Source organism: Gavialis gangeticus, unplaced genomic scaffold (assembly GCF_001723915.1).
Source record: "Gavialis gangeticus isolate Ggan-Ray unplaced genomic scaffold, GavGan_comp1, whole genome shotgun sequence".
NCBI lineage: Eukaryota > Metazoa > Chordata > Crocodylia > Gavialidae > Gavialis > Gavialis gangeticus.
Window position 1 is genome coordinate 21,180,012 of NW_017729024.1, and position 13,270 is coordinate 21,193,281.

Genomic DNA, 13,270 nt, shown 5'->3' on the forward strand with positions numbered 1-13,270 from the left:
CAGACTAGATGATCTGTTCAGGTCCCTTCTGACCCCAAGCTACTATGAAACTGAAGTTCTTCTTAAACAGTAGGTAGGTAGGTACATCTATAGGAGATGCTTTACTGTGCAGCAGGCTAATTTGCTGCACAGTAAAACATCACTGTCTACACGTGCGGGGTAATTAGTTTACTGTGCCCCAAGTTGCGCTGCCAAATTCTCTCATCAGATACAAGTGGTATCCAGCAGCACAGTAGATTAATGTGCTTAAACACATGTAGATGGTGACATCAGGATAAGTTTACTCTGACTTGAATTGAGCTGGAACATATTTGGTTGCATTAATTGCACATGTAGATGGGGCCAATGAGCGCTATTCCAAGTGTGCTGGAAAAAAGATCACAAACTTTTGGTCCAACCTTTTCTGAGAACAGCTGCTTCTCTGCTCAGTTTTGGTGAGTCAGTTTCCCTGTTGATTGGCTGTTTCCATTTTCTGTTCAGCTTTGGGTAAAGACCCAAAGGGAAGGAGAAACTGAGTTAAATAGCCCCAGCCAGCACGCGTGGTTCGGAAGGTCCGTATTTGAAACTCCATTTAAATTCCGTAAGGTGGAACACGGCGGTTCTAGATACAGACCCTCAGGTGTAAGGACTTGTTTCCCTAGCACTAAAGCATGCTCCTCCTTCCTGAAACCTTGATTGCAGGGCTCCTACACGACAGTGGCTGGGGCCATCTAGATTGAACGGAAAAGCTTCCGAAAACCAGGGATTGGCCCCTATTAAATCAAGTTTAAAAAAAAAACAAACCCCGCTGTGCGTCCCCTGCAGCGCCCCGTGTCAGCGGAACAAGCCCTGCGGGCGGGACACGGGCAGCAGACGCAGTGCGGGCTCCCGGGGCGCAGCCGCCGCCCGTGCCAGGCCCAAGCCCAGGAGCGGGGCACAAGGCGGCCCTCCGGCCGTGCCAGGGCGGAGACGCCAGGCCCCGCGGCGCGTGGAGGTCTGCCCGCAGTTTTTCCGCCGAACCTGCAGCAAACCGCCTAACCCTACTCCGCCCCGCGCGCCTCCACGGCAGTATCTGATCAGGCGTGCGTCTGGCAGCCCGTGGCGGGGCCTAGCTGCGTGCAGGTGGAGTCGCGGTGCATTGTGGGCTTCTTTCTCTTTCCGGCTTCAGCTCGGGACGCGGCAGGATGGGTGAGCGCCGGGGTGGGGGCGGCAGCTTCTTGGCTGGGGCTCCTGGCGGGGGCCTCGGCACGAACCCGTCCTGGGCACGCGACTCCCTCGGGACAGGCCTGACCCCGCGGTTCTTTCCCCGCCCTGCCCGGGGATGGCTCCGTTCTCGGCGGACTTGGGGGCGCGGGCGGAGCCGGGCGCCCCCTTAGCGTCCGCTCCGTGTCGTAGGCAAGTGCCGGGGGCTGCGCACGGCCCGCAAGCTCCGCAACCACCGGCGCGACCAGAAGTGGCACGACAAGCAGTACAAGAAGGCGCACCTGGGCACTGCGCTGAAGGCCAACCCCTTCGGGGGCGCATCCCATGCCAAGGGCATCGTCCTCGAGAAGGTGTAAGTGTGGGGGAAAGGGGGGGGTTCCCCTCCCTTCACCTGGCTGTCCTGGGGGTCAGAGGTGATGCACACTGCCTGTGCTGTCACATGTCCCTGTCAACCTCGTGCCTGGGGAGTGGCGTGACACAGCTTGGCGCTGCTGGTGAAGATGGCCAGTGGCGCTGTCTCGCTGTAGTTCCCATGATGCCAGCGGGAGCCACTGTGATTTAGAAGCAGGGCTGGGCGGAGGGCAGTGTCCCTGTGGCACTGGCCCTTCAGTTGCTGCCGTGGGACTACCCTGATGATACCACTTTCTGTATCAGAAGCTGCAGTGGTTTTGTGTTGGATCTGCTTTGTCGTGCCTGAGAAGCAGTCACTATTGTCACATATGATTGGATCATCATATAAATTGATGCGCATATCAAGCTTTGTGTAGATGGAGGGCCCTTCTTGGGCTTGGGCTTTTGTTTTTTGGCACATGTGCTTGATACAAGAATTACCGCTTGCTGGGCCAGACCCCAGATTCATTTTGCCACATGGGCACTTCCATTCACATATCCAGACAAAGCTTCACTGGTTAGCGTTCACAGGCCCCCTCAACTCCTTCAGGGGGCAGTGGGCACTGGCCAGTATGCTCTCTTCAGTGTTCCCTTACAATGCCCTAGTTATTAACCTATGACCTCACTCCCATTCCTGTTTTCTTTTTTGTTGTCCCTCACGTTTAGTTCTTAAAGTAGGCTGATAGTTCCCCAAGATGGGCCTAGTTCTGTGACCTTTCTATGGCACATCAAATAGACCTGTCACACCGGGGCAGAGAGCAGAAGCTAAAAGGGAGACTGAACAGGGTATCACCAAGGTAGTTTCCACTGTTCCTCTTTCATTTGCGGCCTCCAGCATTTCAGGTCTGCTTTGGCTGTATTAACACCTTCCCTCTGAAAGCTTCCTCCTTGCTTGCCAAGAAAAGGGTCAAATACAAAGATCTCATTCTGGTTTGAAAAAGGATGTAGCATAGCCTATATCTAGGGTCCATCCTAGTGGCTGTCCTGGCCTCCCATGTCATTATTTTGCCTCTAATTTGTAATTTTGTTACATTAGCCTTTGTTTCTAAGAGGGAGATGCATCTGTGATAGAAATACAATAAGTGGATGGAGTCATTTGGAATCAGAACTCATGGTAGAGGTGATATTTATTAGTTGGTCTTTCATTAAGCCAAGTAGATTTTTGGAAAAAAATATTCTTTAATTGCAAGCTTTCAGGCACAAACATCCTTCACTATTCCTATTTGGTTCCAAATACTTAAACACACTTTCATCTCAATAGTTGTCCATTAAACTCTGGGCTGTGATAGATTCTTGTTCTTGAGAAACAGATACCATTTGCACTCTCCTCACAACATTCAAAGCAAATCATATTTTACTGAAGTGGTTCTTTGCTTTCCAAAAGACACCCTCATGTAGTAGAGTCAAATATTACTGATGCATTTTTTTTTCCTTCCCTTTATCTAGCGGTGTAGAGGCTAAGCAGCCTAATTCTGCCATCAGGAAATGTGTCAGAGTCCAGCTGATCAAAAATGGCAAGAAAATAACAGCGTTTGTTCCTAATGATGGTTGCTTGAACTTCATTGAGGTAAAAACCAAAACACAAAAGTTAATTGCATGTGGAAAAATTACTAATAAAGTGAAAGGCAAAAACTTTTCCCAAATATATATCAGCTGAACAAGAGGGTGACCAAGCCAGGGTGTGTTGCATTCCAAACCATGCAAGTTTTTATACTATGTAGAAGTTCTAATATCATGGAGACGGGCATAAAATAAACATTAGTTGTGCTTTTGCACTTTTTATTAGACAGCTGACTTGACTCGGGTCTTCTGTTACAAAGCAAGGGAGCATCCTAAATAATAAAATCTGTTGCAGCCAAAGTATGGAAGGGACCAGAGTTCCACAATAAAGGTTTTGCATCTGATAAGTACACACCTGTTTTTTCTGCCTCTTTCTTGGGAAGGTTTGAAACATCCAGTTTGGAAAACTCTGAATTCTCAGGCAGTTGAAAATAAGCTAGATTTTTAGGCATATGTACAAATCTGATATTCATTGTTGTGTAACGGCAGTGCATGTCTGTTATGTTGTAGGAAAACGATGAGGTTCTGGTTGCTGGCTTTGGTCGAAAAGGTCACGCTGTTGGTGACATTCCAGGAGTCCGCTTCAAGGTTGTCAAAGTAGCCAACGTTTCCCTGCTAGCCTTGTACAAAGGCAAGAAGGAGAGACCAAGATCATAAACTGTTACTCTCTGCCAAGAATATCAATAAACATTTTAATTTGGGGGGGGAAACTCTTGTGTTTTCCTTAAGTTTGTTTGTTATTTTACTGTAATTTAATTAAATAATACTGTATCCCAACCCCTGAAACTTCCTTTTTACAGCTAACCTTTTTCTCACAGGAGATACTTTACTTTTGATCAGGATAAAGGTGTTCATGTTTCTTAATTTAACCAGTATTTGTGATCCCTGGCTAGAGGCTTGCAAGATTTTTCTAAAAATAGCTTCCTCAAATGAGATTCTTAGCATACAGACAGTACGAGCGCTGCATGGTTTTAGTTAAAAGTTGATATAACTGGAAAAAGCATCAAATTAAAATTGTATTTTTTTTTTAAGCATTGCCAGTGTCCTATTGTAGTGCAGGTGCCTGTAGAGGAGAACGTGAGTGCTGTTAAAAAAATAAAGTCTTGTTGAGAGAAAATCTTTTTTTCTGTTTAAAAAAAAGGTTTTGACATCCCTAAAGAAAAGCACCAATAAGAATATTTATTGAACTATAAAAATCTAATACATGCTATTCCTCATTGCTAGCTGTTCTGTGGAGCTTTCTCCAGCCCAAAGCCTGGCGTATCATATGTGGTGTCTGGGATGGAGCAGTGCCTGTGCCCCATCTCTAAATGTTGGCACATAAGGAATCCCTGTAGTTAGAGGAGTTTCTGGCTCTACTCACATTTTATGCAGTGAGTCTTACTACGTATGGGGAGGGAATTTATCCTTCAACTCAAAATCCTGGGCTGAAATCATACCATTTGCTTCTGGTGCTGTGTGGAGCTTCAAGGTACTGCTCTGTTCTACTTGGTGTAGGTGAGGCCTCACCTGGAGTACTTGGGTATGCTTTTAGACAAACTGAAGAGAGTCCAAAGGAGAGCAACAAAAATAAGGTTTAGAAAGCATTATCTGTGAAGAAAGGTAGAAGGAATTGAATTTAGTTTGCAGAAGCTTAAAGGGGGTGAATTGGGGAAGTCAAAACTTCCAAACAAAGTGTTCTAAAGAGGTAGTAATAAATGCCTCAGTTCGCTGGGAGAAAGACCAAAAGAAATTAACTTAGTTTGCATCAAAAATTCATGTCAGATAGCAAACCAGCTGAGCTGTGAAATACTGCAGCTGGCTAGTCAGGGAGGCATCTATCCCTGGGGCTTTTAAAGAACAGGTTAAACAAGTAATTGACAGGAATGGTATTAGGTACACTGGTCCTGTCTCAGTGGAAAGAGATGGCCTAGACCTCTTAAGGTCCATTCAAGCCTATATTTCTATGATTGAAATGCATCCTTACACCTAGTGAGGCTTCCTATAGAGCAAATGAAAAGCAAACACTACCCTTTGTGCAGGCAAATGTTGTTATCTCATGCTCCCCTCCCAGTATTCATCTGTTGTCTTGTTTTCAACTGTGAAATCTCTGGACAGGAACCATCTTTTTCTCTATGTGTGTAGTGTGTAACCCTATGGGATCCAGGTCTGTAACTAGTACTTGTAAATGCTGAGGATGATGCATCTAGTAAGCTAAAGGGGAGTGTATGGTCCCTTTTGTGGGCAAAGAATGCAGTTTCTTAGAGAAGTAGTGTTACACAAATCAACTGCTGTAATCACAAGCAAGACCTTATGAAGGGTATACGGTAAAGTACTGCATTTATTAAGCGCTTAATACACCCCCCCACACACACACATTCATACCCCAATTTCTGCTCTACACTGGTATATGTTACCAGTTTAATCGGTGCTCAGCTCAACTTAGTGGCCAGCCAAGTTGATTGCAAGTGGAAGCTGGGCTCCTGCCGATCCATCTCGTCAGAAGAACCAATGCTTCAGGATGACATGTAGAATAAGACCCAAAATCAATGCGTCTCGCCCCATCTTTTATAGCTTTGTCAGTTCACCTAGTCCTCTGGGCTTTTGCTGTGTTCTTCCTTGATGGTTGATTGATGTTGTTCTCTCGCTGTTCTGGGGCGGATTCTTCTTGTTTTGGCTTTTTATCTGTTTGTGTTCTTCAGCCAGTCACCAGCTGATCTTTTCCTTTTTCACAGACTCTGTCTCGCCCATTCTCTCACACATACAGCATACAGAGGTCGAGCACTTGTGTCAAGCTACAGAGCAATACAAAATGGAGTTTCTTAAGGCAATGCAGAACTCAAGAAAATGCATAAGATTAAGGCAATAAGCAAAAGTTTATCTTCATGTTATTTACCTAATATAAAGCTGGTATTTATGCCATTTGCGTAACATTCCCTTTTTTGATTCTTTAGAACATTTAGTTTTGAATGGATTACTTTATAATTTCTGCAAGGCTATATATTGTGAAAGAATTAAGGCATCTTATTCTAATTAAAAATGCATTTGTTTTATTTTACATCACATATAAAACATTACCATTAGCACTATTTTAGTTTATATAAAGATGATGATAATAGGATGCAACATAACATTTGGGACTGCTGTTCATGATGGTGACCCTTCCTTGAAAATATTGTACTAATGGTGTATTATTATTTGTTTAGCTTGTTTTGATATTTTTAAAATTTTTGACACTTGGCGTAAAATAGTTATAATACATAGTTGAGCTTGTTCTTGTGTTGTAATAGTAAGATAACTAATTTGTGATTTTACTGTAACCAAAAATTTAAGGTAGTTCAATTGATTCCTAAAGAGAAATGGAAATCAGTTAAATTATTTCCATTTCCAGGGATGATTTCCTTTAAGACGCTTGCACAATTTAAAATGCTTAAAATAAAAGAAACAAAAACGTAACAATATGCTGATAATTTTTAACAAAGCAATAAGCAGGGCTAAGTTAGAATATTTAGAGTTTCTGCCATGCAGTTTTCAGCATTATGTGCAGCTTTTATATATGACTGTTAAATAATTGGTTACATTCAATTTATGACACGCACAAATATGTTAAAAATAGAAGAACGTAACAAATATAAATTAACACTGGTTTTTCTTTATCGGTGTTTAACAGCCAGTGTTTTTAGTTCATCGGTGTTATTGAGCATCCTGTGGCTTTTAAATAAATGTAATACATTACATTTCATACACCACTGAATAACTTTAACTGAAATACATGTACCCATTTTGATTTTTTTTGTCCAATTGTATTTCATATACCACTGGACAAAAATGGTTAATGATAGACTCTGGTTCAATTCACTTGGAATTGAAAGGGGTTTTTTTCAGTTATGAAAAAATAATAATCAAGTTATAAGGCATAAGAATGGGTTGCCAGTTTTTTTCTGTATTTTTCCCCTGTGTTTGTTGAATGGATATTTTTATTTGTATTTGAAGGGTTACCTTGTTCTTTTTTTAATTGTGCCAACCATTCATACACATTGTAGTTAGTGGCATCTCCCACATCATTAAACTGATTTATGTTAATTACCAACTTTATGGGCTGTTTAAATAAAATTTGATAAGGTGTTATATAGTTCACAAACAGTCTAGAATTAAAGACAATTCATTAATGAAATTTATTTGTAACCTACTTCACAGGCTTCCCCTCCTTTGATGAAATAGCGATTAGGACTCAGAAGGTTGGGCCTCTTTTCTTGCACACTGGACATAATTAGCTATTCAGGGTTTTACATCATTTTATATATTTGTTCATTTTGTATTTTTTTTAATTAATAAAGAGTTTCCTTTACTTTTTATACAAATGTTCTAGGTTCATCAACTTTTGCTTTTCCTGTAAAACAATGGGTAATGCAGTTTTTTTACACACATCCTGGTATGTTGGTGTTATAAATAGTATTTGTATTGAAATACAAATAGCCTTAAAAACATTTTATTAGGTTGTTTACTAAACACACACAATAACTTTTTAATAAATGCCATTTTGCTAAATAAGTAAACTTTATAACTTGAAACTTTCATATGGATGGTTGTTCTTTGTTTTAAATATTAGAGCAACTTTCCTGTCCAAACTGGACAGAAATAGTCTAGTCTGGGATCCACAGACAATTTTAATTTTTAGAGGAGGTATTACCAATTATTTTTATTATATTTTATGATATATGCATTTAAACTTTTGACAACTTAAAACAAACAAGCCAAAAACAGATAATAGGACAAATACAAAACAGACAGCTAACACAATTTTTGCTGTTATTTTTGCCATGGCTTAGATGAAGAAGACACTGTTGATGGTAATGAGGGCTCATAGTTTTTAGTCACCTTTGCTACTAGATTGAATTATTCACTATAGTTTTTGGTAAAGAAAATGCACAAACCTGCCAAACTTGCAGTAAAATATTATTTATATTTACAATGCCGACATGCAGTGGCAATGCACACGTTACTGCAGTTTTTTGAATTTTTTTTTATATACGTATTGAATGACAAGGATCATGTACGTTTATTTTACTGTTTTCAATGGTTCACTGCACCATTTTGGCAATTGGAATTGGGACCTTTACAAAAATTTGTTTCAAACCTGAGATTAAGGAATGCCAATACCCATGTTACAATATAACCAAATTGCCGTTTAAATTTTTTTTTTTCTTTTAGAGGGACAATTTTTTCCTCAGAACTTTTATTTTAAAAGCTTTTTCCATATTTTTATTGTTGGGATATTTATAACATTTTAAAGGTATTTGGATAAAACAATACTATTGTTCCCATGAATATCAGTTTCAAAATATACCAGCACTTTTGTGCCAAGGAAATAACCAAAATACTATATTAGCCATATTCAATATTAAAAATAATTTTACCCTTTCTGCTATAGTGGCTGAAACTTTAGAGTGTTTTGCTATACCAGAAGCTACAACAGTTGTTGCTGCATTTAAAACTTTGAAGTTTATTTTCAGTTTTCAGGTTTTCTTGCTTGCCCTCAAACAGACCAAAATTGGGGAAATGTACATATTAAACATTTATACTATCATTTCATAACTTAAACTATCAATTATAGCTTATACTAGATAGTTTATTTCAGCCTCTAGTGAATATTTACTCCGCCTTGGGGTGGGGGATTAATTTAAAACACATGTCTGTATCCTGCCACATTTAATTTTTTCTGCCTGCACCTTAAGAAATGCCTTCATTTACTTGTCTTGATTAATTTTATCAATTACAGCAAGAGCCTTAATAGTTGACACTAAGTTTTCAGAACCATCTTTTTTGTCTTAACAAGCTGTTAACACTTTTCTCTCTCAAAGATTTATGCTGATTTTATTTCTGGAGAGTGAGGGGAGGTAACAAAGACATTTCTCACCCCTTTACCAATGAGATTGCAGACACACACTTCCAGCAATTTTTGTGCCTTGCAATACACACACACAGCAAATATACCACCTTCCTTACGTTCTTTGTTTTACACCAACAACTTAACAGTCTTTGCAAAGCTGCTTACTTATTAGGCTTCTTAGGCTTTACTTTTGTTACAAACTTTCACACAGTTTCTAGCGCAGGGGTTAATTTTCTTTGCTACTGACATCTTACAAGGCCAGCAACAGAAAGTATTTTACTTAACCTCAGACACTTTTTGAGATTAAGTTAGAAATATAGCAACCTTGGAAAAAAAGTTGTTTCTGCTCTGAAGCAGTCATTTTTAAAATTCCATTTTTGCATTCTCCTCTACTCCCCTCAGATCCTCAACACATTTAGTTCTGTTTTCTCCTGATTTAACCCTTTCTGGGCTTCAAGTCACTAACTCTGTCTCACACCCTTTACACTGAGTCTCTGGCCTTTCATGCTTTTACAAATTTTGGCTGGGCTTTGCTCTTTAGCACCCACTCTTAATTTTTTTTCTGTGCTTTGTGAGTCTGTTCTCAAAACCCCTTAAAGAATTAAAAAAAAAATCTTTAAGCAGGTCTCTTGGTTTAGCAATTTTCTTTCCACTCTGATGGCAATACTTCTTCCAGCAGATTTTTCTCTAGCAGCTTCCTCTGGAATCCCCACAGTTCCTCTAAGTTTTACCTAACTTCTAGCTTTTCTTTTTCCTTCCAAATCTTAACCATATCCTTTCTGGTCTACAGGCTTTACAATCCATTTTATCAGTGGCCTTTTTTTTCCCTTGCACTTTACAAACCAATACATTCAGCAAATCTTGGTCTTTCTTTGTTTCATGGTTTGTACTGGCCTTGCTTTCTACAAACTAAAAACAATCTTTGTCTCTCTCCTCACAACTTGTCAGTTTTAACAATGCAAATGCAATCCAGCAAGCTTCGTTCTAGGAAAGCTTCCCCTGAAAGATTGTATGAGACAAATTACACACTACACAATTATCTCAGAAAAGCTCATCCTACCTTCAGAAGGAAGCCCCAAACCATGCATCCCTAGAGAAAAAACAAAACATGCCTCTGATAAGCTCACTCTCTGCCCAGAGTAACTTCTGGGTACTGTTCTCTGTTTACATAGCTGTACCCTGATGTTTCCTAAAACAAGATATTACAATCCTATACTAACGTTTTTTAGGCTCTTTACTGTTTCTAGAGAGGCGGGGGGGGAAGGACCAAGTTCCCCCCCGCACTTACAATTACAATTTTTTTGCCACTGCCTGAGCAGATGTTCAGTAGCATACCCTGTCTCTTTCTATGCCCTCTGCTACCTCTATTCTCCAGTGCACACAGGATCCCAAAGTATCTGTAACCAGTAACATGCCTCTCAACTGTCTGAGCTTTCTGAAGCTGCACTGCCTAGATGACACTTTGCCTTGCCATAACCTGCACCTGTAGCCTATACCTTACAGACTTCAGAGCAAACACATAACTGCTCTTGTAACCATTCACAAAAGACTGTAACTATTCCTGAGGACCCTAGAGACAAAGAACCCTGTTCATTCATACAGCCTTTCCAACAGAGAGATGATGTTCTCTGCTCTCTAGCTTCCTATTGCAAACACAACAGGAGGTTTTTACTTAATCCCAACCAGACCACAGCATGTAACCATGTCCACTACTCTACCTGACCTAAGCAGACAAAGTTTCCTGGTCAGCAGTAACAAACAATATCTCCTACAAAAAACTTACAACCCTAGTTACAATTACCATACAGCTCTACCTTGCTACAAATTTTAGCTAACCCCTCTGGAAAGGGTCACTTTGTAGTAACACATTCCCTGATCGGTCAGGTTACTGACCTTGTGTCCTGGTGGAGTGGCCAATTGTTGGGCTGAATTTTAGGAACCAACCCTTATACCTTTGTTCCAGGAAACCACAACCTTTAGACTGACCACAACACCTGCCAGTTGATAATAGGTGAGTGCATTGATACAGAGCAATAACAAAAAGCAACAATACAAACAATCAGATAATGTTATATCTGCCACTCCTAGGGGTGTCATCAGAGTCAAGGTACATCTGGCCAGGATGCATTCTTTACTTTTGAGGCTTTTTCTTAGGTGTCACCAGTTTGGAAGTGGGATTCCAAGGCCCACAGCGCCACTCCAGTGGGATGCATGAGACAGGCTGGTCATATGCATGGTTCATGGCAGCCTCAGGGACCCTTCCCAGGAGACAGGGACCCTTGAGTTTTTGCTTTTGTCTTTTGTATACCAGTCATCTGCAAAGCTTTAACAGACATATGACACTTAGGAGTTTTCAACTGCTTAACCTGTTTCTTTAAATGTTCCATTAATAATTTTTACACTTCTTACAACCTTTTACTTAGATACCACCTTTGTTGCCACACTTTAAAGTCCACTTGCCTTAAGTCACCCAATACATCTTAAAATCCATGGTCATCAACTGCATGACACCTAAATTTCCCCTTCTAACCCTCGGGTACGGCTACAGCCAAGGATTAGTGGTAGGAGGGGAGATCCTAAACATGGAGCTTTCTCTATATTTCCCTCCCCCACCCACCCACACACACACACATTTTCCACCAACTAAATGTTACACAAATTGCCAATTGCTCAAATCTTATGAAGGGGATAAGGCAAAGTGCTGCACTTATTGATTAAGCACTTAATACACATATACATCACATTCATACCACAAATTCTGTTCTACACTGGTGTATGCTGTCAGTGTTATCAGTGCTTGGATCAACTTAGTGGCCAGCCAAGTTGATCACAAGTGGGAGCTGGGCTCCTGCCAGTCCATCTTGTCAGACAAACTGATACTCCAGGATGCCATGCAGAACAAGACCCACAATCGATATGTCTTGCCCCATCTTTTATAGCCTTGTCAATTCACCCAATCCCCTGGGCTTTTACTGCGCTATCACTGTGTTCTTCCTTGAAGGTCAATTGATGTTGTTCTCTCTCTGTTCTGGGGCGGATTCTTCTTGTTATCTATTTGCATTCTTCAGCCAGTCGCCAGCTGATGTTTTCCTTTTTCACAGACACACTCTCACCCATTCCAGCATACAAAGGTTGAGCACATAAGTCAAGCTACAGAACAATATAAAATAAAGTTTCTTAAGGAAATGCAAAACTCAAAAAAAGACACAAGATTAAGGCAATAGGCAAAAGTTTATTTTCATGTTATTTACCTAATGTAAAGCTGGTATTTATGCTATTTGCATAACAGTAGCAATTTACTTCAGCTTCCCTGTTTAAAAAAATAGCCATCTTTGTAAAATGCTTTGAGAGACTACTATTCAGAATAGCCCAGTGCTTTGTGTATCAGAATTATTTTTTAAGGCCCTTCCCTTTAGTGCAATCCAAAGTGTCTGACAGAAGGATTGCTTTCATGGTCTATATTGCTGTGACCCCTGACACAGCTGACTGTCAGGTTCCAGCATGGGGCATCCCAAAGGCCCAGGACACAGCTGTCCTGGGAGCCCAATCCCAGGGTTCCTGTGCAGTGAGACCTTTAAAAACACATGTTACCACCCTACTGGATGGCATAGATGGTCTTAACTCAGTCCCAGCTCATGGGGACCCTGCGATTGAGCTGCTATAGCCTGATCCCAGAGTCCCTGTGTGCTGTACAGCTGGGCAGAACCAGGGTTTTGAATCAGCCCTGTGGACAGGGTCCAACCTCCAGGTCCCTGTACATGGGGCAGAGTTGAAACCTCAGGTGGGGTTTTGACAATTGGGATTGTCAGCCGGGGATAGGGACATGGCTGGTGCTGGTTTCAGATCTGCCCTAACTGAATCAGCTGATTGTCAGCAGCTGTATTTTAATTTATAGTTTCATAGTTGGTACGGTTGGAAGGGACCTGAGCAGATCATCAAGTCCGACGCCCTTCCATGGGCAGGAAAGAGTACTGGGGTCAAATGACCCCGGCAAGGTGTTCATCTAGCCTCCTCTTAAAGACCCCCAAGATAGGAGCCAGCACTACTTCTCTTGGAAGTTGGTTCCAGATCCCAGCCGCCCTGACCATGAAGTCTCTTTCTATGACTAGGTAACAAAGAGCTTAGATGTGAAGGAGGAAGTTGATGTCATCTTCTTGGACTTCCAGAAGGCCTTCGACACACTGTCCCACCGAATTGTGGTGGGCAAGCTAAGGGACTGCGGCATTGACGAAAGCAGTCACATGGATGGCAAACTGGCATCGGGGCGCA

At 41.4% G+C, this 13,270-nt stretch overlaps 2 protein-coding genes across 3 annotated transcripts in view; one reads left to right on the forward strand and one right to left on the reverse strand.

Annotated features, from left to right (window-relative positions):
* Positions 1 to 1,062: 1,062 nt before the first annotated feature.
* On the forward strand, positions 1,063 to 7,686 carry LOC109297274 (40S ribosomal protein S23-like). Its single transcript, XM_019516934.1, has 4 exons — positions 1,063 to 1,167; positions 1,375 to 1,534; positions 3,019 to 3,139; positions 3,643 to 7,686. The coding sequence occupies exons 1-4, from the start codon at positions 1,164 to 1,166 to the stop codon at positions 3,787 to 3,789; spliced, it is 432 nt and encodes a 143-aa protein (XP_019372479.1). The 5' UTR covers positions 1,063 to 1,163; the 3' UTR covers positions 3,790 to 7,686.
* A 4,358-nt stretch (positions 7,687 to 12,044) lies between these two features.
* Positions 12,045 to 13,270, reverse strand: part of ATG10 (autophagy related 10) — a 215,353-nt gene continuing 214,127 nt past the window's right edge. For both annotated transcript variants that reach the window (XM_019516931.1, XM_019516930.1), the window contains one exon: positions 12,045 to 12,151. The gene's annotated coding sequence lies outside the window, so the exon portion shown is untranslated. The remainder of the gene's footprint in view (positions 12,152 to 13,270) is intronic.